The sequence below is a fragment of the Pleurodeles waltl genome, chromosome 6 (assembly GCF_031143425.1).
Source record: "Pleurodeles waltl isolate 20211129_DDA chromosome 6, aPleWal1.hap1.20221129, whole genome shotgun sequence".
NCBI classification, from domain to species: Eukaryota; Metazoa; Chordata; class Amphibia; order Caudata; family Salamandridae; genus Pleurodeles; species Pleurodeles waltl.
Genome location: NC_090445.1, coordinates 44,803,974 through 44,828,144, shown reverse-complemented (window position 1 = coordinate 44,828,144; position 24,171 = coordinate 44,803,974). Strand labels below are relative to the sequence as shown.

At 48.5% G+C, this 24,171-nt stretch overlaps 1 protein-coding gene across 2 annotated transcripts in view; it reads right to left on the bottom strand.

Moving 5' to 3' along the window:
* Nucleotides 1-24,171, bottom strand: part of SKIC2 (SKI2 subunit of superkiller complex) — a 220,173-nt gene that overhangs the window by 28,272 nt on the left and 167,730 nt on the right. For both annotated transcript variants that reach the window (XM_069237208.1, XM_069237209.1), the window contains one exon: nt 3,712-3,822. In XM_069237208.1, the coding sequence (XP_069093309.1) occupies nt 3,712-3,822 (111 nt within the window). The remainder of the gene's footprint in view (nt 1-3,711; nt 3,823-24,171) is intronic.

Here is a 24,171-nt window from a genome sequence, read left to right as displayed (position 1 = left end):
TTAGAAGTTTCCACGAAAAGAGTTAACCATGCAAGGAAATCAATGGATAGTGAAGCTGAGTTGTGGAAACAATGTTAGTAATAAATGGTCTATCAGAAAAGGCTGGCCATGTCTCCAGCAAGGCTGGGCTGGCTAGGGGTACCATGTTACTGTAAGGGACAGACACCAGAATGAACACAATGAATATATAATTTGGTCTTGTTTAGTGTCACTGCACGAGTGTGGTTCAATTGGTGCATTCAAGGGCCTTCAAAAGCTTTGAGTAGCTTGTACTCTGACTATATAGTATATACTACAACATTCTTGCAGCTTTGTAGCACTGTAAAACCAAGTGATGATAATGTCCCTACTCAGTGCTCTCCTTTTTTATCAACCTTGAATGATGGAAAATTGAGATAGCCCTGCTGGTATTTGAAAAGTGACATCCACATTTCACGTAGATATAAGCAGTGAGAAGAATAATCCTTTAAACCTTTCCACCAACCTCACTGTGGAAAGATGTATCAAGCTGTTATGGGGGTGTAGCTTGCAGAGCAAAATGTTACAAACATATTGGCTTCAAAGCTATAGGCCACGGAGACAGTTATGAAGGAAAGGAAAACGTTACTTTTAACTATAGTTTTCTACCATTTGTAGCAGTTATACCTTCATATGTTCTAGACTATTCCATGTTGTCAGAATACAAATATTGGTATATTTAAAATTGCAGTCTTAAAACCATGCAAGAAATATCAACTTCATTGTGTGTGTCCAGAAAACAGCCAACAAGTTCCACAGGCTTAAATTCCACCCTCTCTAAGTCATCTTCAAATTTCCAAATCACAAGCATATAATGAAAGCATAGGGATTGAGTCCTACGTGAATCTATGAAGATACCAACAATAGTGAACTGTGGCCACAGATAATCATATCTTTCAAAGAATCACATATCCTGGATTACATTAGCAAGCAACCTAAACAGGTAGGAAGGAGGGTACAAAGAGGTTTTCCTTATTGTTTTTTTCTGGGCCGGGTATTGTGGCAGCTGTGTGAGAATAAAGCATGCATTGTTCACATTTCAGACGTATAGAGCTGGCACTGAGCGTGACGTGCAGCAGCCACCATCAATGCTCTCTTAAGAGTGAGCTACAACTCTATGTGGCCTTATGTCTGAATTATTTAAATACTGACAAATAGTAATGCAGGTCAACATCCATCTCTAAAAACTCTGCTCTGAAAAGCCTTGTTGTCTCCTTATCCCTTACAGTAGGCCAATAAAGGCAGCTCTGGCTTGTCTCCCCAGATCCATTCACAAAGTTCTCACTGCCCAGGATATGCAATGATATTTAGGCAAGTGGGGAAACATGCTGATTTGCATAAAACACCAAAGGAACTTTAGACATCCCTAATTTAGAGGAAATTGTTCCCTTTTTGGGAAATACTTGACATTACCTAAAGGGCCGAAGTTATTGTCAAACAAAAGCTGTGTTTTGGGAAAAGGAAAGCTTTACAGATAGGCTTGGAAGGATGCCTTAACATCTCCAAAAAGTTTCTAGTTGATTTGCGTGGATCTGCTTAGCTATGACCAGTTAGAATTTAGCAGAATTCCTAAATCCCTTTGTGATCCATGCTAAACAAAGACAACTTGCTTACTTGTTTGCTGTACTAACAATTGTGTCATGCAGGAAGCTCAGGCACGGTTATCCGTAGGGAGTAGTCCAGCAGTGTGAGAGAGCTCTTGCAGTGAAAGGCTGGGACCCCCTGAATCTACAGTTTCCCAGCTTAGCAGTCAGCCTAATCACACTTGCATTAGTCAAACCTCTTGCATAAAAAAGTTATTATTCTAATGAGAGATATAAAATACACCTATTGCGATAATCCAATAGTTTGTTACTGCAGGCATACATTTTGTAAAAACCCTTTAAATTAACAGGAGTAGAAAGGCAATTCATTGCGACTGTTGAACCCATAACAAAACCCCTTGCTTCAAGCTTGCTTCAAGATAATTACAAGTAATAAGGTAATATCTGTATTTTACAAGATACAAATGTCAAAAAAGCGTTAAAGAGTATTATAATCTAATTACATGAAATATTTACTCAGAGCCATCATCCACAATGGCAAAATTCACACAGTCCTAAACCTATCACATGCAGTTGTACTAACTGTACAGTCTGTTTATATCGAACAATAAAGAAAATACATATTGACCCTCAGCCATAAGCGCAACGGAATGGAAAAGAAGGGAACGAGTCCTGGACCCTAAACCATATATTTTTCACTTCTGTTGCATACTGGGAGGCACATAAAGAAAGCATTATTAAGGGCATTTATTTATTCCAACAAAACAACAAAGTTAATCCAGGAACTAAGAAGCATGAGATTTTTGTGGCAATGGAAATAAATGTTCTTTACAGCCTGCCCAACAAAACTTACAAAAGAACTCGTTTAATAGTATCCCTTACCCAAATATGACCTTGAGGGCTGGAGGTACAAACCATTCTCAAATGTTTCGTTATTTCTCACTGGTAGCACTAGTAGTCAATTTGGTGGAAGCAAACGGTCAGCTGGTAGTGTGATCCTACTAATCTAGGGGCCTTCTCTCCAAGAAGGATACAGGCCACTCAACAGGGTTTACTGATTTTCTTTTTAGAATTAGATGGGTGAACAAAATGTGAAAGCACAGCCGCTAAATCCTGTATCATATGTACTATACTAGTGCTACAAGGACAAACAAATGTCAGAAATGTGCGAGACAGCTGCTGGTAACAAACTGCAAATGCAAGGCACCCCTTGCAGGGGCGGTTTGTACAAGTGCTTCTTACATTTTTGAATTCTACGGACCTTCCCTGGATCACTACTGGAAGCCGAGAACCGCAGCCTAAATGATTACTTTTAGGACCTCAAACAATATACAAAATACAGACAAAAGGTATCCATCAAACAAATATACAAGTACACTAAAGTGTAATGGGAAGTTAAGAGCTGTATGAGGGAATGGCAGTGTGAGCACAGGACAGGGAGATCATCACATTGGTATGGGGGGAGTGACTGCATGAGATGGAAGCTATGGGAATACAGAACAGTAAGCTACCTCCCTCTGTATACTAGTGGGAGCGGCCGCATGGGAGGCAAGAGCAATGTGGATAGAGAACAGGGAGCTCTGGAATTTGCTTTATGTGGGGCAGTGTCTGCATGACAGGCGAAAGCTGTGTAGAGAAGAGGAGATCCACACCTTTGTATGTAAAGCGGCGTGCCTGCATGAGAGGTGAGGGCCATATGGACAGAGAACAAGGAGCTCCCACTTTGGTAGAGAAGGGAAGGCATCTACACGAGAGAGCAGCCAAGGTAATACAGGAGGTGCCTGCCTGAGAGGCAATGACAGAACAGGGAACTCCCCGCTTTGGTATACTAGGGGAGAGAGTGCACTAGAGGCAATCACATTGTGGATGAGCAACAAACAACTTCCCATCCAAATACCAGAGAACAGGAGCATGGATACAGAATAGGGATGTCCTCTCTTTGGTGTACTGTAGGAGAGACTACATGAGAAGGGCAGGGAGGATACACACCTAGGAGCTCCCATATGAATATACCTGGGGAGGCTGCAAAAGGCAGGGGGCGGAACAGGTAGCTTATCAGGGAGCTCCTCTGCACTGATGTACTACGGGGAGCACCCAAAAATGAAGGAGTGGGAGGGGAAAGATACAGATGTACAGTGAGTTCACTTACGTTGATCCTCTGCTCGTACTCTGGCAGCAGGGCGAGGGACTGGTCCGACAGCAGGTACCGCAGCTGCTCCAGCTCATCCTTGATCTTCATCCGCTCTTGCAGCCGCAAATACTGCAAGAAGAAGAAACATGTCCCTCCAGTCTGCTACTGAGACTTTACACCCCATCGGGCCTTCCTGGCCCATAATCCTTGCACTACTCCCTCACTTAACATTGGGGTGAACAGCCACAGTACAAGACACTCAACGTAACCAACAGTGGTACCAATATTCCCACAGAACCCTTAGTTCTCCCAATACCTGGCTTGATGACACCGATGGCATTGTTGTGGGTACATCTGCACTTAGAGGGAAGCACTCAGGAGGCCAATAGCTAACCCTGACAGGCACTCAGGAAGCCAATAGCTAACACTGACAAGCACTCAGGAAGCCAATAGCTAACCATGACAAGCACTCAGACAAGCACTCAGGAAGCCAATAGCTAACCATGACAAGAACTCAGGAAGCCAATAACTAACCCTGACAAGCACTCAGGAAGCCAATAGCTAACACTGACAAGCACTCAGACAAGCACTCAGGAAGCCAATAGCTAACCCTGACAAGCACTCAGACAAGCACTCAGGAAGCCAATAGCTAACCATGACAAGAACTCAGGAAGCCAATAACTAACCCTGACAAGCACTCAGGAAGCCAATAGCTAACTCGGACAAGTACTCAGGAAGCCAATAGCTAACCCTGAGAAGCACTCAGGAAGCCAATAGCTAACCCTGACAGGCACTCAGGAATCCAATAGCTAACCCTGACAAGCACTCAGACAAGCACTCAGGAAGCCAATAGCTAACCATGACAAGAACTCAGGAAGCCAATAACTAACCCTGACAAGCACTCAGGAAGCCAATAGCTAACACTGACAAGCACTCAGACAAGCACTCAGGAAGCCAATAGCTAACCCTGACAAGCACTCAGACAAGCACTCAGGAAGCCAATAGCTAACCATGACAAGAACTCAGGAAGCCAATAACTAACCCTGACAAGCACTCAGGAAGCCAATAGCTAACTCGGACAAGTACTCAGGAAGCCAATAGCTAACCCTGAGAAGCACTCAGGAAGCCAATAGCTAACTGTAGGAAGTTGGCTCTGTATGTGCTATTTCAAAGTAAGGAATAGCATGCACAGAGTCCAAGGGTTCCCCTTAGAGGTAAAATAGTGGTAAAAATAGATAATACTAATGCTCTATTTTGTGGTAGTGTGGTCGAGCAGTAGGCTTATCCAAGGAGTAGTGTTAAGCACTTGTTGTACATACACATAGACAATAAATGAGGTACACACACTCAGAGACAAATCCAGCCAATAGGTTTTGTTATAGAAAAATATCTTTTCTTAGTTTATTTTAAGAACCACAGGTTCAAATTTAACATGTAATATCTTGTTTGAAAGGTATTGCAGGTAAGTACATTAGGAACTTTGAATCATTTCAATTGCATGTATACTTTTCAAGTTATTGACAAATAGCTATTTCAAAAGTGGACACAGTGCAATTTTCACAGTTCCTGGGGGAGGTAAGTTTTTGTTAGTTTTACCAGGTAAGTAAGACACTTACAGGGTTCAGTTCTTGGTCCAAGGTAGCCCACCGTTGGGGGTTCAGAGCAACCCCAAAGTCACCACACCAGCAGCTCAGGGCCGGTCAGGTGCAGAGTTCAAAGTGGTGCCCAAAACGCATAGGCTAGAATGGAGAGAAGGGGGTGCCCCGGTTCCGGTCTGCTTGCAGGTAAGTACCCGCGTCTTCGGAGGGCAGACCAGGGGGGTTTTGTAGGGCACCGGGGGGGACACAAGCCCACACAGAAATTTCACCCTCAGCAGCGCGGGGGCGGCCGGGTGCAGTGTAGAAACAAGCGTCGGGTTTGCAATGTTAGTCTATGAGAGATCAACGGATCTCTTCAGCGCTGCAGGCAGGCAAGGGGGGGCTTCCTCGGGGAAACCTCCACTTGGGCAAGGGAGAGGGACTCCTGGGGGTCACTTCTCCAGTGAAAGTCCGGTCCTTCAGGTCCTGGGGGCTGCGAGTGCAGGGTCTTTTCCAGGCGTCGGGACTTAGGTTTCAGAGAGTCGCGGTCAGGGGAAGCCTCGGGATTCCCTCTGCAGGCGGCGCTGTGGGGGCTCAGGGGGGACAGGTTTTGGTACTCACAGTCGGAGAGTAGTCCGGGGGTCCTCCCTGAGGTGTTGGTTCTCCACCAGCCGAGTCGGGGTCGCCGGGTGCAGTGTTGCAAGTCTCACGCTTCTTGCGGGGAGTTGCAGGGTTCTTTAAAGCTGCTTCTTGAAACAAAGTTGCAGTCTTTTTGGAGCAGGTCCGCTGTCCTCGGGAGTTTCTGGTCGTCGTCGAAGCAGGGCAGTCCTCAGAGGATTCAGAGGTCGCTGGTCCCTTTGGAAGGCGTCGCTGGAGCAGAGTTCTTTGGAAGGCAGGAGACAGGCCGGTGAGTTTCTGGAGCCAAGGCAGTTGTTGTCTTCTGGTCTTCCTCTGCAGGGGTTTTCAGCTGGGCAGTCCTTCTTCTTGTTGTCGCAGGAATCTAATTTTCTAGGGTTCAGGGTAGCCCTTAAATACTAAATTTAAGGGTGTGTTTAGGTCTGGGGGGTTAGTAGCCAATGGCTACTAGCCCTGAGGGTGGGTACACCCTCTTTGTGCCTCCTCCCAAGGGGAGGGGGACACAATCCTAACCCTATTGGGGGAATCCTCCATCTGCAAGATGGAGGATTTCTAAAAGTTAGAGTCACTTCAGCCCAGGACACCTTAGGGGCTGTCCTGACTGGCCAGTGACTCCTCCTTGTTGCTTTCTTTGTTCCCTCCAGCCTTGCCGCCAAAAGTGGGGGCCGTGGCCGGAGGGGGCGGGCAACTCCACTAAGCTGGAGTGCCCTGCTGGGCTGTGACAAAGGGGTGAGCCTTTGAGGCTCACCGCCAGGTGTTACAGCTCCTGCCTGGGGGAGGTGTTAGCATCTCCACCCAGTGCAGGCTTTGTTACTGGCCTCAGAGTGACAAAGGCACTCTCCCCAAGGGGCCAGCAACATGTCTCTAGTGTGGCAGGCTGCTGGAACTAGTCAGCCTACACAGACAGTCGGTTAAGTTTCAGGGGGCACCTCTAAGGTGCCCTCTGGGGTGTATTTTGCAATAAAATGTACACTGGCATCAGTGTGCATTTATTGTGCTGAGAAGTTTGATACCAAACTTCCCAGTTTTCAGTGTAGCCATTATGGTGCTGTGGAGTTCGTGTTTGACAGACTCCCAGACCATATACTCTTATGGCTACCCTGCACTTACAATGTCTAAGGTTTTGTTTAGACACTGTAGGGGTACCATGCTCATGCACTGGTACCCTCACCTATGGTATAGTGCACCCTGCCTTAGGGCTGTAAGGCCTGCTAGAGGGGTGTCTTACCTATACTGCATAGGCAGTGAGAGGCTGGCATGGCACCCTGAGGGGAGTGCCATGTCGCCTTACTCGTTTTGTCCTCACTAGCACACACAAGCTGGCAAGCAGAGTGTCTGTGCTGAGTGAGAGGTCTCCAGGGTGGCATAAGACATGCTGCAGCCCTTAGAGACCTTCCTTGGCATCAGGGCCCTTGGTACTAGAAGTACCAGTTACAAGGGACTTATCTGGATGCCAGGGTCTGCCAATTGTGGGTACAAAAGTACAGGTTAGGGAAAGAACACTGGTGCTGGGGCCTGGTTAGCAGGCCTCAGCACACTTTCAATTGTAAACATAGCATCAGCAAAGGCAAAAAGGCAGGGGGCAACCATGCCAAGGAGGCATTTCCTTACACAACCCCCCCCCCAAACGAAAGAGGATGAGACTAACCTTTCCCAAGAGAGTCTTCATTTTCTAAGTGGAAGAACCTGGAAAGGCCATCTGCATTGGCATGGGCAGTCCCAGGTCTGTGTTCCACTATAAAGTCCATTCCCTGTAGGGAGATGGACCACCTCAACAGTTTAGGATTTTCACCTTTCATTTGCATCAGCCATTTGAGAGGTCTGTGGTCAGTTTGAACTAGGAAGTGAGTCCCAAAGAGGTATGGTCTCAGCTTCTTCAGGGACCAAACCACAGCAAAGGCCTCCCTCTCAATGGCACTCCAACGCTGCTCCCTGGGGAGTAACCTCCTGCTAATGAAAGCAACAGGCTGGTCAAGGCCATCATCATTTGTTTGGGACAAAACTGCCCCTATCCCATGTTCAGAGGCATCTGTCTGCACAATGAACTGCTTAGAATAATCTGGAGCTTTTAGAACTGGTGCTGAGCACATTGCTTGTTTCAGGGTGTCAAAGGCCTGTTGGCATTCCACAGTCCAGTTCACTTTCTTGGGCATTTTCTTGGAGGTGAGTTCAGTGAGGGCTGTCACAATGGATCCATATCCCTTCACAAACCTCCTGTAATACCCAGTCAAGCCAAGGAATGCCCTGACTTGAGTCTGGGTTTTTGGAGCTACCCAGTCCAGAATAGTCTGGATCTTGGGTTGGAGTGGCTGAACTTGGCCTCCACCTACAAGGTGTCCCAAGTAAACCACAGTTCCCTGCCCTATCTGGCATTTGGATGCCTTGATAGAGAGGCCTGCAGATTGCAGAGCCTTCAAAACCTTCTTCAGGTGGACCAGGTGATCCTGCCAGGTGGAGCTAAAGACAGCAATATCATCAAGATAAGCTGTGCTAAAGGACTCCAAGCCAGCAAGGACTTGATTCACCAACCTTTGGAAGGTGGCAGGGGCATTCTTTAAACCAAAGGGCATAACAGTAAACTGATAATGCCCATCAGGTGTGGAGAATGCTGTTTTCTCTTTTGCTCCAGGTGCCATTTTTATTTGCCAGTACCCTGCTGTCAAGTCAAAGGTACTTAAGAATCTGGCAGCACCTAATTTATCTATGAGCTCATCAGCTCTAGGAATTGGATGAGCATCTGTCTTGGTGACAGAATTGAGCCCTCTGTAGTCCACACAAAACCTCATCTCTTTCTTTCCATCTTTGGTGTGAGGTTTGGGGACTAAGACCACTGGGCTAGCCCAGGGGCTGTCAGAGCGCTCAATTACTCCCAATTCCAGCATCTTGTGGACTTCCACCTTGATGCTTTCCTTAACATGGTCAGACTGTCTAAAGATTTTGTTTTTGACAGGCATGCTGTCTCCTGTGTCCACATCATGGGTACACAGGTGTGTCTGACCAGGGGTTAAGGAGAAGAGTTCAGGAAACTGTTGTAGGACTCTCCTACAATCAGCTTGCTGTTGGCCAGAGAGGGTGTCTGAGTAGATCACTCCATCTACTGAGCCATCTTTTGGGTCTGATGACAGAAGATCAGGGAGAGGTTCACTCTCTGCCTCCTGATCCTCATCTGTTACCATCAACAGATTCACATCAGCCCTGTCGTTGAAGAGCTTAAGGCGGTTCACATGGATCACCCTCTTGGGGCTCCTGCTTGTGCCCAGGTCCACCAGGTAGGTGACCTGACTCTTCCTTTCTAGCACTGGGTAATGGCCACTCCATTTGTCCTGGAGTGCCCTGGGAGCCACAGGCTCCAGAACCCAGACTTTCTGCCCTGGTTGGAACTCAACTAGTGCAGCCTTTTGGTCATACCAAAACTTCTGGAGCTGTTGGCTGGCCTCAAGGTTTTTGGTTGCCTTTTCCATGTACTCTGCCATTCTAGAGCGAAGGCCAAGTACATAGTCCACTATGTCTTGTTTAGGCTCATGGAGAGGTCTCTCCCAGCCTTCTTTAACAAGAGCAAGTGGTCCCCTTACAGGATGACCAAACAGAAGTTCAAAGGGTGAGAATCCTACTCCCTTCTGTGGCACCTCTCTGTAAGCAAAAAGCAGACATGGCAAGAGGACATCCCATCTCCTTTTGAGTTTTTCTGGGAGCCCCATGATCATGCCTTTTAATGTCTTGTTGAATCTCTCAACTAAGCCATTAGTTTGTGGATGGTATGGTGTAGTGAATTTGTAAGTCACTCCACACTCATTCCACATGTGTTTTAGGTATGCTGACATGAAGTTGGTACCTCTGTCAGACACCACCTCCTTAGGGAAACCCACTCTGGTAAAGATACCAATGAGGGCCTTGGCTACTGCAGGGGCAGTAGTCGACCTAAGGGGAATAGCTTCAGGATACCTAGTAGCATGATCCACTACTACTAGGATGTACATATTTCCTGAGGCTGTGGGAGGTTCCAGTGGACCAACTATGTCCACACCCACTCTTTCAAAGGGGACCCCCACCACTGGAAGTGGAATGAGGGGGGCCTTTGGGTGCCCACCTGTCTTACCACTGGATTGACAGGTGGGGCAGGAGAGGCAAAACTCCTTAACCTTCTGGGACATATTGGGCCAGTAGAAGTGGTTGACTAACCTCTCCCACGTCTTGGTTTGTCCCAAATGCCCAGCAAGGGGAATATCATGGGCTAAGGTCAGAATAAACTCTCTGAACGACTGAGGCACTACCACTCTCCTAGTGGCACCAGGTTTGGGGTCTCTGGCCTCAGTGTACAGGAGTCCATCTTCCCAGTAGACCCTATGTGTTCCATTTTTCTTGCCCTTGGACTCTTCAGCAGCTTGCTGCCTAAGGCCTTCAAGAGAGGGACATGTTTCTTGTCCCTTACACAGCTCCTCCCTTGAGGGTCCCCCTGGGCCTAAGAGCTCAACCTGATAAGGTTCAAGCTCCAAAGGCTCAGTTCCCTCAGAGGGCAGAACTTCTTCCTGAGCAGAGAGGTTCCCTTTTTCTGACTGTGTTGCAGTTGGTTTCCCAACTGACTTTCCTTTTCTCTTGGTAGGTTGGGCCATTTTTCCAGACTCCAGCTCTACTTTTTCACCCTGTGCCTTGCATTGTGCTCTTGTTTTTACACACACCAGTTCAGGGATACCCAGCATGGCTGCATGGGTTTTTAGTTCTACCTCAGCCCATGCTGAGGACTCCAGGTCATTTCCAAGCAGACAGTCTACTGGGATGTTTGAGGAGACCACCACCTGTTTCAGGCCATTGACCCCTCCCCATTCTAAAGTTACCATTGCCATGGGATGTGCTTTAGTTTGATTGTCAGCATTGGTGACTGTATAAGTTTTTCCAGTCAGGTATTGGCCAGGGGAAACCAGTTTCTCTGTCACCATGGTGACACTGGCACCTGTATCCCTCAGGCCCTCTACACTTGTCCCATTAATAAAGAGCTGCTGCCTGTATTTTTGCATGTTAGGAGGCCAGGCAGCTAGTGTGGCTAAATCCACCCCACCCTCAGAGACTAGAGTAGCTTCAGTGTGGACCCTGATTTGCTCTGGGCACACTGTTGATCCCACTTGGAGACTAGCCATTCCAGTGTTACCTGGATTGGAGTTTGGAGTGGAACTTTTCTTGGGACAGGCCTTGTCTCCAGTTTGGTGTCCAGACTGACTACAGTTTCGACACCAGGCCTTTTTGGGATCAAAGTTTTTACCCTTGTACCCAGGATTGTTTTGTGAAGAGGCTCTGGGCCCACCCTCCTGTGCAGGTTTTTGGGGGCCTTTAGAAGACTCTTCACTATTTTTATTTTTGGCTGTCTCACCACCTTTCCCCTGGGGAGGTTTTGTGACCCCTTTCTTTTGGTCACCCCCTGTGGAAGTTTTGGACACCCTAGTCTTGACCCAATGGTCCGCCTTCTTTCCCAATTCTTGGGGAGAAATTGGTCCTAGGTCTACCAGATGCTGATGCAGTTTATCATTGAAACAATTACTTAACAGGTGTTCTTTCACAAATAAATTGTACAGCCCATCATAATTACTTACACCACTGCCTTGAATCCAACCATCTAGTGTTTTTACTGAGTAGTCTACAAAGTCAACCCAGGTCTGGCTCGAGGATTTTTGAGCCCCCCTGAATCTAATCCTATACTCCTCAGTGGAGAATCCAAAGCCCTCAATCAGGGTACCCTTCATGAGGTCATAAGATTCTGCATCTTTTCCAGAGAGTGTGAGGAGTCTATCCCTACACTTTCCTGTGAACATTTCCCAAAGGAGAGCACCCCAGTGAGATCTGTTCACTTTTCTGGTTACACAAGCCCTCTCAAAAGCTGTGAACCATTTGGTGATGTCATCACCATCTTCATATTTAGTTACAATCCCTTTAGGGATTTTCAACATGTCAGGAGAATCTCTGACCCTATTTATGTTGCTGCCACCATTGATGGGTCCTAGGCCCATCTCTTGTCTTTCCCTCTCTATGGCTAGGATCTGTCTTTCCAAAGCCAATCTTTTGGCCATCCTGGCTAACTGGATGTCCTCTTCACTGGAGTTATCCTCAGTGATTTCAGAGGTGTTGGTCTCTCCTGTGAGGGAACCAGCATCTCTGACTATTATTTTTGGAGTCAGGGTTTGAGGGACCCTGTTCTCCCTAGATAGGACTGGTAGGGGGGAATTGTCCTCCAAGTCACTATCCTCTTCCTCTGAGTTGCCACCCTCAGAGGGGTTGGCCTTTTCAAACTCTGCCAAAAGCTCCTGGAGCTGTATTTTGGTAGGTTTGGGGCCCATTGTTATTTTCTTTATTTTACAGAGTGACCTTAGCTCCCTCATCTTAAGATGGAGGTAAGGTGTGGTGTCGAGTTCCACCACAGTCACATCTGTGCTAGACATTTTGCTTCTAAAAGTTGGAATACTTTTTAAGAATCTACAACTGGTTCTAGAATCTAATTCAAACTTTTACAAACTTTTAAACTCTAAAAGAAATGCTAAACAGGATCTAACACAAGGCCCTAGCAGGTCTTTTAAGAATTTAGAAAACTTTTCAAATTGCAAAAATCAATTTCTAATGACAATTTTGGAATTTGTCGTGTGATCAGGTATTGGCTGAGTAGTCCAGCAAATGCAAAGTCTTGTACCCCACCGCTGATCCACCAATGTAGGAAGTTGGCTCTGTATGTGCTATTTCAAAGTAAGGAATAGCATGCACAGAGTCCAAGGGTTCCCCTTAGAGGTAAAATAGTGGTAAAAATAGATAATACTAATGCTCTATTTTGTGGTAGTGTGGTCGAGCAGTAGGCTTATCCAAGGAGTAGTGTTAAGCATTTGTTGTACATACACATAGACAATAAATGAGGTACACACACTCAGAGACAAATCCAGCCAATAGGTTTTGTTATAGAAAAATATCTTTTCTTAGTTTATTTTAAGAACCACAGGTTCAAATTTAACATGTAATATCTTGTTTGAAAGGTATTGCAGGTAAGTACATTAGGAACTTTGAATCATTTCAATTGCATGTATACTTTTCAAGTTATTGACAAATAGCTATTTCAAAAGTGGACACTTAGTGCAATTTTCACAGTTCCTGGGGGAGGTAAGTTTTTGTTAGTTTTACCAGGTAAGTAAGACACTTACAGGGTTCAGTTCTTGGTCCAAGGTAGCCCACCGTTGGGGGTTCAGAGCAACCGCAAAGTCACCACACCAGCAGCTCAGGGCCGGTCAGGTGCAGAGTTCAAAGTGGTGCCCAAAACGCATAGGCTAGAATGGAGAGAAGGGGGTGCCCCGGTTCCGGTCTGCTTGCAGGTAAGTACCCGCGTCTTCGGAGGGCAGACCAGGGGGGTTTTGTAGGGCACCGGGGGGGACACAAGCCCACACAGAAATTTCACCCTCAGCAGCGCGGGGGCGGCCGGGTGCAGTGTAGAAACAAGCGTCGGGTTTGCAATGTTAGTCTATGAGAGATCAACGGATCTCTTCAGCGCTGCAGGCAGGCAAGGGGGGGCTTCCTCGGGGAAACCTCCACTTGGGCAAGGGAGAGGGACTCCTGGGGGTCACTTCTCCAGTGAAAGTCCGGTCCTTCAGGTCCTGGGGGCTGCGGGTGCAGGGTCTTTTCCAGGCGTCGGGACTTAGGTTTCAGAGAGTCGCGGTCAGGGGAAGCCTCGGGATTCCCTCTGCAGGCGGCGCTGTGGGGGCTCAGGGGGGACAGGTTTTGGTACTCACAGTCGGAGAGTAGTCCGGGGGTCCTCCCTGAGGTGTTGGTTCTCCACCAGCCGAGTCGGGGTCGCCGGGTGCAGTGTTGCAAGTCTCACGCTTCTTGCGGGGAGTTGCAGGGTTCTTTAAAGCTGCTTCTTGAAACAAAGTTGCAGTCTTTTTGGAGCAGGTCCGCTGTCCTCGGGAGTTTCTGGTCGTCGTCGAAGCAGGGCAGTCCTCAGAGGATTCAGAGGTCGCTGGTCCCTTTGGAAGGCGTCGCTGGAGCAGAGTTCTTTGGAAGGCAGGAGACAGGCCGGTGAGTTTCTGGAGCCAAGGCAGTTGTTGTCTTCTGGTCTTCCTCTGCAGGGGTTTTCAGCTGGGCAGTCCTTCTTCTTGTTGTCGCAGGAATCTAATTTTCTAGGGTTCAGGGTAGCCCTTAAATACTAAATTTAAGGGCGTGTTTAGGTCTGGGGGGTTAGTAGCCAATGGCTACTAGCCCTGAGGGTGGGTACACCCTCTTTGTGCCTCCTCCCAAGGGGAGGGGGACACAATCCTAACCCTATTGGGGGAATCCTCCATCTGCAAGATGGAGGATTTCTAAAAGTTAGAGTCACTTCAGCCCAGGACACCTTAGGGGCTGTCCTGACTGGCCAGTGACTCCTCCTTGTTGCTTTCTTTGTTCCCTCCAGCCTTGCCGCCAAAAGTGGGGGCCGTGGCCGGAGGGGGCGGGCAACTCCACTAAGCTGGAGTGCCCTGCTGGGCTGTGACAAAGGGGTGAGCCTTTGAGGCTCACCGCCAGGTGTTACAGCTCCTGCCTGGGGGAGGTGTTAGCATCTCCACCCAGTGCAGGCTTTGTTACTGGCCTCAGAGTGACAAAGGCACTCTCCCCATGGGGCCAGCAACATGTCTCTAGTGTGGCAGGCTGCTGGAACTAGTCAGCCTACACAGACAGTCGGTTAAGTTTCAGGGGGCACCTCTAAGGTGCCCTCTGGGGTGTATTTTGCAATAAAATGTACACTGGCATCGGTGTGCATTTATTGTGCTGAGAAGTTTGATACCAAACTTCCCAGTTTTCAGAGTAGCCATTATGGTGCTGTGGAGTTCGTGTTTGACAGACTCCCAGACCATATACTCTTATGGCTACCCTGCACTTACAATGTCTAAGGTTTTGTTTAGACACTGTAGGGGTACCATGCTCATGCACTGGTACCCTCACCTATGGTATAGTGCACCCTGCCTTAGGGCTGTAAGGCCTGCTAGAGGGGTGTCTTACCTATACTGCATAGGCAGTGAGAGGCTGGCATGGCACCCTGAGGGGAGTGCCATGTCGCCTTACTCGTTTTGTCCTCACTAGCACACACAAGCTGGCAAGCAGAGTGTCTGTGCTGAGTGAGAGGTCTCCAGGGTGGCATAAGACATGCTGCAGCCCTTAGAGACCTTCCTTGGCATCAGGGCCCTTGGTACTAGAAGTACCAGTTACAAGGGACTTATCTGGATGCCAGGGTCTGCCAATTGTGGGTACAAAAGTACAGGTTAGGGAAAGAACACTGGTGCTGGGGCCTGGTTAGCAGGCCTCAGCACACTTTCAATTGTAAACATAGCATCAGAAAAGGCAAAAAGTCAGGGGGCAACCATGCCAAGGAGGCATTTCCTTACACTAACCCTGACAGGCACTCAGGAATCCAATAGCTAACCCTGACAAGCACTCAGACAAGCACTCAGGAAGCCAATAGCTAACCATGACAAGAACTCAGGAAGCCAATAACTAAACCTGACAAGCACTCAGGAAGCCAATAGCTAACCCTGAGAAGCACTCAGGAAGCCAATAACTAACCCTGACAAGCACTCAGGCAAGCACTCAGGAAGCCAATAGCTAACTGTAAAGAAATGGCTCCCTGTTGCAGTTACCCCCCACTTTTTGCCTGATACTGATGCTGACTTGACTGAGAAGTGTGCTGGGACCCTGCTAACCAGGCCCCAGCACCAGTGTTCTTTCACCTAAAATGTACCATTGTTTCCACAATTGGCACACCCTGGCATCCAGATAAGTCCCTTGTAACTGGTACCTCTGGTACCAAGGGCCCTGATGCCAGGGAAGGTCTCTAAGGGCTGTAGCATGTATTATGCCACCCTAGAGACCCCTCACTCAGCACAGACACACTGCTTACAAGCCTGTGTGTGCTGGTGAGAACAAAATGAGTAAGTCGACATGGCACTCCCCTCAGGGTGCCATGCCAGCCTCTCACTGCCTATGCAGTATAGGTAAGACACCCCTCTAGCAGGCCTTACAGCCCTAAGGCAGGGTGCACTATACCATAGGTGAGGGTACCAGTGCATGAGCACTGTGCCCCTACAGTGTCTAAGCAAAACCTTAGACATTGTAAGTGCAGGGTAGCCATAAGAGTATATGGTCTGGGAGTTTGTCAAACACGAACTCCACAGCACCATAATGGCTACACTGAAAACTGGGAAGTTTGGTATCAAACTTCTCAGCACAATAAATGCACACTGATGCCAGTGTACATTTTATTGTAAAATACACCACAGAGGGCACCTTAGAGGTGCCCCCTGAAACTTAACCGACTATCTGTGTAGGCTGACTAGTTTTAGCAGCCTGCCACAAACCGAGACATGTTGCTGGCCCCATGGGGAGAGTGCCTTTGTCACTCTGAGGCCAGTAACAAAGCCTGCACTGGGTGGAGATGCTAACACCTCCCCCAGGCAGGAATTGTCACACCTGGCGGTGAGCCTCAAAGGCTCACCTCCTTTGTGCCAACCCAGCAGGACACTCCAGCTAGTGGAGTTGCCCGCCCCCTCCGGCCAGGCCCCACTTTTGGCGGCAAGGCCGGAGAAAATAATGAGAAAAACAAGGAGGAGTCACTGGCCAGTCAGGACAGCCCCTAAGGTGTCCTGAGCTGAAGTGACTCTAACTTTTAGAAATCCTCCATCTTGCAGATGGAGGATTCCCCCAATAGGGTTAGGATTGTGACCCCCTCCCCTTGGGAGGAGGCACAAAGAGGGTGTACCCACCCTCAGGGCTAGTAGCCATTGGCTACTAACCCCCCAGACCTAAACACGCCCTTAAATTTAGTATTTAAGGGCTACCCTGAACCCTAGAAAATTAGATTCCTGCAACTACAAGAAGAAGGACTGCCCAGCTGAAAACCCCTGCAGCGGAAGACCAGAAGACGACAACTGCCTTGGCTCCAGAAACTCACCGGCCTGTCTCCTGCCTTCCAAAGATCCTGCTCCAGCGACGCCTTCCAAAGGGACCAGCGACCTCGACATCCTCTGAGGACTGCCCCTGCTTCGAAAAGACAAGAAACTCCCGAGGACAGCGGACCTGCCCCAAGAAAAGCTGCAACTTTGTTTCCAGCAGCTTTAAAGAACCCTGCAAGCTCCCCGCAAGAAGCGTGAGACTTGCAACACTGCACCCGGCGACCCCGACTCGGCTGGTGGCGATCCAACACCTCAGGAGGGACCCCAGGACTACTCTGATACTGTGAGTACCAAAACCTGTCCCCCCTGAGCCCCCACAGCGCCGCCTGCAGAGGGAATCCCGAGGCTTCCCCTGACCGCGACTCCTTGAACCTAAAGTCCCGACGCCTGGGAGAGACCCTGCACCCGCAGCCCCCAGGACCTGAAGGACCGGACTTTCACTGGAGAAGTGACCCCCAGGAGTCCCTCTCCCTTGCCCAAGTGGAGGTTTCCCCGAGGAATCCCCCCCTTGCCTGCCTGCAGCGCTGAAGAGATCCCGAGATCTCTCATAGACTAACATTGAAAACCCGACGCTTGTTTCTACACTGCACCCGGCCGCCCCCGCGCTGCTGAGGGTGAAATTTCTGTGTGGACTTGTGTCCCCCCCGGTGCCCTACAAAACCCCCCTGGTCTGCCCTCCGAAGACGCGGGTACTTACCTGCAAGCAGACCGGAACCGGGGCACCCCCTTCTCTCCATTCTAGCCTATGTGTTTTGGGCACCACTCGGAACTCTGCACCTGACCGGCCCTGAGCTACTGGTGTGGTGACTTTGGGGTTGCTCTGAACCCCCAACGGTGGGCTACCTTGGACCAAGAACTAAGCCCTGTAAGTGTCTTACTTACCTGGTTAACCTAACAAATACTTACCTCCCCTAGGAACTGTGAAAATTGCACTAAGTGTCCACTTTTAAAACAGCTATTTGCGAATAACTTGAAAAGTATACATGCAATTTTGATGATTTGAAGTTCCTAAAGTACTTACCTGCAATACCTTTCGAATGAGATATTACATGTAGAATTTGAACCTGTGGTTCTTAAAATAAACTAAGAAAAGATATTTTTCTATATAAAGACCTATTGGCTGGATTTGTCTCTGAGTGTGTGTACCTCATTTATTGTCTATGTGTATGTACAACAAATACTTAACACTACTCCTTGGATAAGCCTACTGCTCGACCACACTACCACAAAATAGAGCATTAGTATTATCTATTTTTACCACTATTTTACCTCTAAGGGGAACCCTTGGACTCTGTGCATGCTATTCCTTACTTTGAAATAGCACATACAGAGCCAACTTCCTACATTGGTGGCAGCGGTGGGATACAAGACTTTGCATTTGCTGGACTACTCAGCCAATACCTGATCACACGACAAATTCCAAAATTGTCATTAGAAATTGATTTTTGCAATTTGAAAAGTTTTCTAAATTCTTAAAAGACCTGCTAGGGCCTTGTGTTAGATCCTGTTTAGCATTTCTTTTAGAGTTTAAAAGTTTGTAAAAGTTTGAATTAGATTCTAGAACCAGTTGTAGATTCTTAAAAAGTATTCCAACTTTTAGAAGCAAAATGTCTAGCACAGATGTGACTGTGGTGGAACTCGACACCACACCTTACCTCCATCTTAAGATGAGGGAGCTAAGGTCACTCTGTAAAATAAAGAAAATAACAATGGGCCCCAAACCTACCAAAATACAGCTCCAGGAGCTTTTGGCAGAGTTTGAAAAGGCCAACCCCTCTGAGGGTGGCAACTCAGAGGAAGAGGATAGTGACTTGGAGGACAATTCCCCCCTACCAGTCCTATCTAGGGAGAACAGGGTCCCTCAAACCCTGACTCCAAAAATAATAGTCAGAGATGCTGGTTCCCTCACAGGAGAGACCAACACCTCTGAAATCACTGAGGATAACTCCAGTGAAGATGACCCCCTGTTAGCCAGGATGGTCAAAAGATTGGCTTTGGAAAAGCAGCTCCTAGCCATAGAAAGGGAAAGAAAAGAGATGGGCCTAGGTCCCATCGATGGTGGCAGCAACTTAAATAGGGTCAGAGATTCTCCTGACATCCTAAAAATCCCCAAAGGGATTGTAACAAAATATGAAGATGGTGATGACATCACCAAATGGTTCACAGCTTTTGAGAGGGCTTGTGTAACCAGAAAAGTAAACAGATCTCACTGGGGTGCTCTCCTTTGGGAAATGTTCACTGGAAAGTGTAGGGATAGACTCCTCACACTCTCTGGAAAAGATGCAGAATCTTATGACCTCATGAAGGGTACCCTGATTGAGGGCTTTGGATTCTCCACTGAGGAGTATAGAATTAGATTCAGGGGGGCTCAAAAATCCTCGAGCCAGACCTGGGTTGACTTTGTAGACTACTCAGTAAAAACACTAGATGGTTGGTTAACTGGAAATGAAGTGTGTGACTATGTTGGGCTTTATAATTTGTTTATGAAAGAACACATTTTAAGTAACTGCTTCAATGAAAAGTTGCATCAGTATCTGGTAGACCTAGGTCCAATTTCTCCCCAAGAATTGGGAAAGAAGGCAGACCACTGGGTCAAGACTAGGGTAACCAAAACTTCCACTGGGGGTGACCAAAAGAAAGGGGTTACAAAAACTCCCCAGGAGAAAGTGGGTGACACTAGAAACAAAGAAAAAGAGTCCTCTGTAGGCCCCCAAAAACCAGAACAGGTGGGTGGGCCCCAAGACACAACCCAAAACAAAGGTGGGTACCAGGGTAAGAACTGGGATGCCACTAAGGCATGGTGCCACAACTGTAAACAGTCTGGGCACCACACCAAGGACACTTCTTGTCCCAAAAACAAACCCCAGAACAAGATTCCAGGGGTAACCAGTGTAGCCATGGGAGATGACTCCTCAGATGAGGAGGTCTTCATAGCCTTCAACTGGAAACAGGGCCCAACAGGTGAGTTGGAGATTCCAGAGGGAAGTAGACACTTCCACCACCTACTGGTGAATGGAATCCCAACCACTGCCCTGAGAGACACTTGTGCCAGTCACACTATTGTGCATGACAGGCTGGTGCTCTCAAACCAGTACATCCCAGGTGAGACTGCCAGGGTAAGAGTTAGCCTAGACAGGGTCACTAAGAGGCCTGTGGCTTTAGTACCCATAGAAGTGGGTGGCACTCTTAGCTGGAGAAGGGTAGTAGTCAGTACAGACCTCCCCCTTGATTGTCTCCTTGGAAATGACTACCCAGAGGTTAGTCAGAGCCCAAGAGAGGAACTGGTCCAGTGCCAGTCCTCTCCCAAGGATTCTGGAAGTCCTGCATCTGCAGTAAATGCAAGTAGGCCCCAGAAGAAAAAGAAAAGGAAACAGAGTAGGAAAGGTGGACAACCTTTAGCCAAGGTTCCAGCAAGCCAAGGAGATTCTGCTCCAGTAGGGGAGAACTCCAAAAATGGCTCTGATAAAGTCCAACCTGACCCACAAGAAGTCCTGGCTAGTCAGGCAACTGTTAAGCCTGAGTGGGTGGCTCCTCAGCTAACAGAAGAAAGAGTGGAAGAAGGGTGTTTACTACAAGATGTGGTGACCCCCCACTCTAATACAGCAGACAGGCACCCTGAACCCAAAGAAGCCTGTAACTTAGCCCCTTCCCTTGTAGGTGAAGAGCTAAAGGTGTGGTTCTGGGCACTGACAGCTGTCAGTGGCCTCTGCTGGGTGTTAGCCTTTATGGCTGCACTATCCTTGGCCTGGTGGTCTGACCCCATGCCAAATAACAAGTTAGGCCCCCTGACCCTGTTGGTCATGGTGGGGTTACTCCAGCTCTGGGTAACCTCTTTGGGTAAGCTAGGGGTGACCCTGGCTAAGATAAGATTAGCAGAGGTGGATACCTCTGACCCCAAAATAGAGAGAATGGGTGAAGACATAAAAAGCACAGACAAGAGGCAGTTCAGACTAGGTCCTATCACTGTGGAAGTGGGTCAGTTCCCCAGAGGGAATGACCTGAACAGGAGGATGTAAGGCAGAGTAGGCCCTGCAACAAACCAGCCATTTCCTCTACTCTTCCTCGCCTGACAGACTAGGAAGACTCTTCCAGCGTTGGCTGAGTCTCCTGGCCTGTGGGCTGGGGGGGGCTTGTGTAAAGAAATGGCTCCCTGTTGCAGTTACCCCCCACTTTTTGCCTGATACTGATGCTGACTTGACTGAGAAGTGTGCTGGGACCCTGCTAACCAGGCCCCAGCACCAGTGTTCTTTCACCTAAAATGTACCATTGTTTCCACAATTGGCACACCCTGGCATCCAGATAAGTCCCTTGTAACTGGTACCTCTGGTACCAAGGGCCCTGATGCCAGGGAAGGTCTCTAAGGGCTGTAGCATGTATTATGCCACCCTAGAGACCCCTCACTCAGCACAGACACACTGCTTACAAGCCTGTGTGTGCTGGTGAGAACAAAATGAGTAAGTCGACATGGCACTCCCCTCAGGGTGCCATGCCAGCCTCTCACTGCCTATGCAGTATAGGTAAGACACCCCTCTAGCAGGCCTTACAGCCCTAAGGCAGGGTGCACTATACCATAGGTGAGGGTACCAGTGCATGAGCACTGTGCCCCTACAGTGTCTAAGCAAAACCTTAGACATTGTAAGTGCAGGGTAGCCATAAGAGTATATGGTCTGGGAGTTTGTCAAACACGAACTCCACAGCACCATAATGGCTACACTGAAAACTGGGAAGTTTGGTATCAAACTTCTCAGCACAATAAATGCACACTGATGCCAGTGTACATTTTATTGTAAAATACACCACAGAGGGCACCTTAGAGGTGCCCCCTGAAACTTAACCGACTATCTGTGTAGGCTGACTAGTTTTAGCAGCCTGCCACAAACCGAGACATGTTGCTGGCCCCATGGGGAGAGTGCCTTTGTCACTCTGAGGCCAGTAACAAAGCCTGCACTGGGTGGAGATGCTAACACCTCCCCCAGGCAGGAATTGTCACACCTGGCGGTGAGCCTCAAAGGCTCACCTCCTTTGTGCCAACCCAGCAGGACACTCCAGCTAGTGGAGTTGCCCGCCCCCTCCGGCCAGGCCCCACTTTTGGCGGCAAGGCCGGAGAAAATAATGAGAAAAACAAGGAGGAGTCACTGGCCAGTCAGGACAGCCCCTAAGGTGTCCTGAGCTGAAGTGACTCTAACTTTTAGAAATCCTCCATCTTGCAGATGGAGGATTCCCCCAATAGGGTTAGGATTGTGACCCCCTCCCCTTGGGAGGAGGCACAAAGAGGGTGTACCCACCCTCAGGGCTAGTAGCCATTGGCTACTAACCCCCCAGACCTAAACACGCCCTTAAATTTAGTATTTAAGGGCTACCCTGAACCCTAGAAAATTAGATTCCTGCAACTACAAGAAGAAGGACTGCCCAGCTGAAAACCCCTGCAGCGGAAGACCAGAAGACGACAACTGCCTTGGCTCCAGAAACTCACCGGCCTGTCTCCTGCCTTCCAAAGATCCTGCTCCAGCGACGCCTTCCAAAGGGACCAGCGACCTCGACATCCTCTGAGGACTGCCCCTGCTTCGAAAAGACAAGAAACTCCCGAGGACAGCGGACCTGCCCCAAGAAAAGCTGCAACTTTGTTTCCAGCAGCTTTAAAGAACCCTGCAAGCTCCCCGCAAGAAGCGTGAGACTTGCAACACTGCACCCGGCGACCCCGACTCGGCTGGTGGCGATCCAACACCTCAGGAGGGACCCCAGGACTACTCTGATACTGTGAGTACCAAAACCTGTCCCCCCTGAGCCCCCACAGCGCCGCCTGCAGAGGGAATCCCGAGGCTTCCCCTGACCGCGACTCCTTGAACCTAAAGTCCCGACGCCTGGGAGAGACCCTGCACCCGCAGCCCCCAGGACCTGAAGGACCGGACTTTCACTGGAGAAGTGACCCCCAGGAGTCCCTCTCCCTTGCCCAAGTGGAGGTTTCCCCGAGGAATCCCCCCCTTGCCTGCCTGCAGCGCTGAAGAGATCCCGAGATCTCTCATAGACTAACATTGAAAACCCGACGCTTGTTTCTACACTGCACCCGGCCGCCCCCGCGCTGCTGAGGGTGAAATTTCTGTGTGGACTTGTGTCCCCCCCGGTGCCCTACAAAACCCCCCTGGTCTGCCCTCCGAAGACGCGGGTACTTACCTGCAAGCAGACCGGAACCGGGGCACCCCCTTCTCTCCATTCTAGCCTATGTGTTTTGGGCACCACTCGGAACTCTGCACCTGACCGGCCCTGAGCTACTGGTGTGGTGACTTTGGGGTTGCTCTGAACCCCCAACGGTGGGCTACCTTGGACCAAGAACTAAGCCCTGTAAGTGTCTTACTTACCTGGTTAACCTAACAAATACTTACCTCCCCTAGGAACTGTGAAAATTGCACTAAGTGTCCACTTTTAAAACAGCTATTTGCGAATAACTTGAAAAGTATACATGCAATTTTGATGATTTGAAGTTCCTAAAGTACTTACCTGCAATACCTTTCGAATGAGATATTACATGTAGAATTTGAACCTGTGGTTCTTAAAATAAACTAAGAAAAGATATTTTTCTATATAAAGACCTATTGGCTGGATTTGTCTCTGAGTGTGTGTACCTCATTTATTGTCTATGTGTATGTACAACAAATGCTTAACACTACTCCTTGGATAAGCCTACTGCTCGACCACACTACCACAAAATAGAGCATTAGTATTATCTATTTTTACCACTATTTTACCTCTAAGGGGAACCCTTGGACTCTGTGCATGCTATTCCTTACTTTGAAATAGCACATACAGAGCCAACTTCCTACACTAACCCTGACAGGCACTCAGGAATCCAATAGCTAACCCTGACAAGCACTCAGACAAGCACTCAGGAAGCCAATAGCTAACTCTGACAAGCACTCAGACAAGCACTCAGGAGGCCAATAACCAAACCTGACAAGCACTCAGAAAGTCAATAACTAACCCTGACAAGCACTCAGAAAGCCAATAGCTAACACTGACAAGCACTCAGATAAGCACTCAGGAGGCCAATAGCTCTGGCATCTGCACAGTGAAATGGTTTAGCTGCCTCCAGCAACATAAGCAGAACAGCTGCCCCAAGACCATCAGCAGTGGAAGCTTCCATCACACTGAACAGGTGCAGCACACTGCACATTCACAATACACACAAAATAACTACAGTATAGGCAATAATAGTCCATATCTTATCCACGAGATCATGGTCAGCATGAGCAGAATGTAATTCTCAATCACACAGAAGAGACAGCACGTGCAGCAGACACACAGATAGCATAAAAATGTGCATCTCCCCT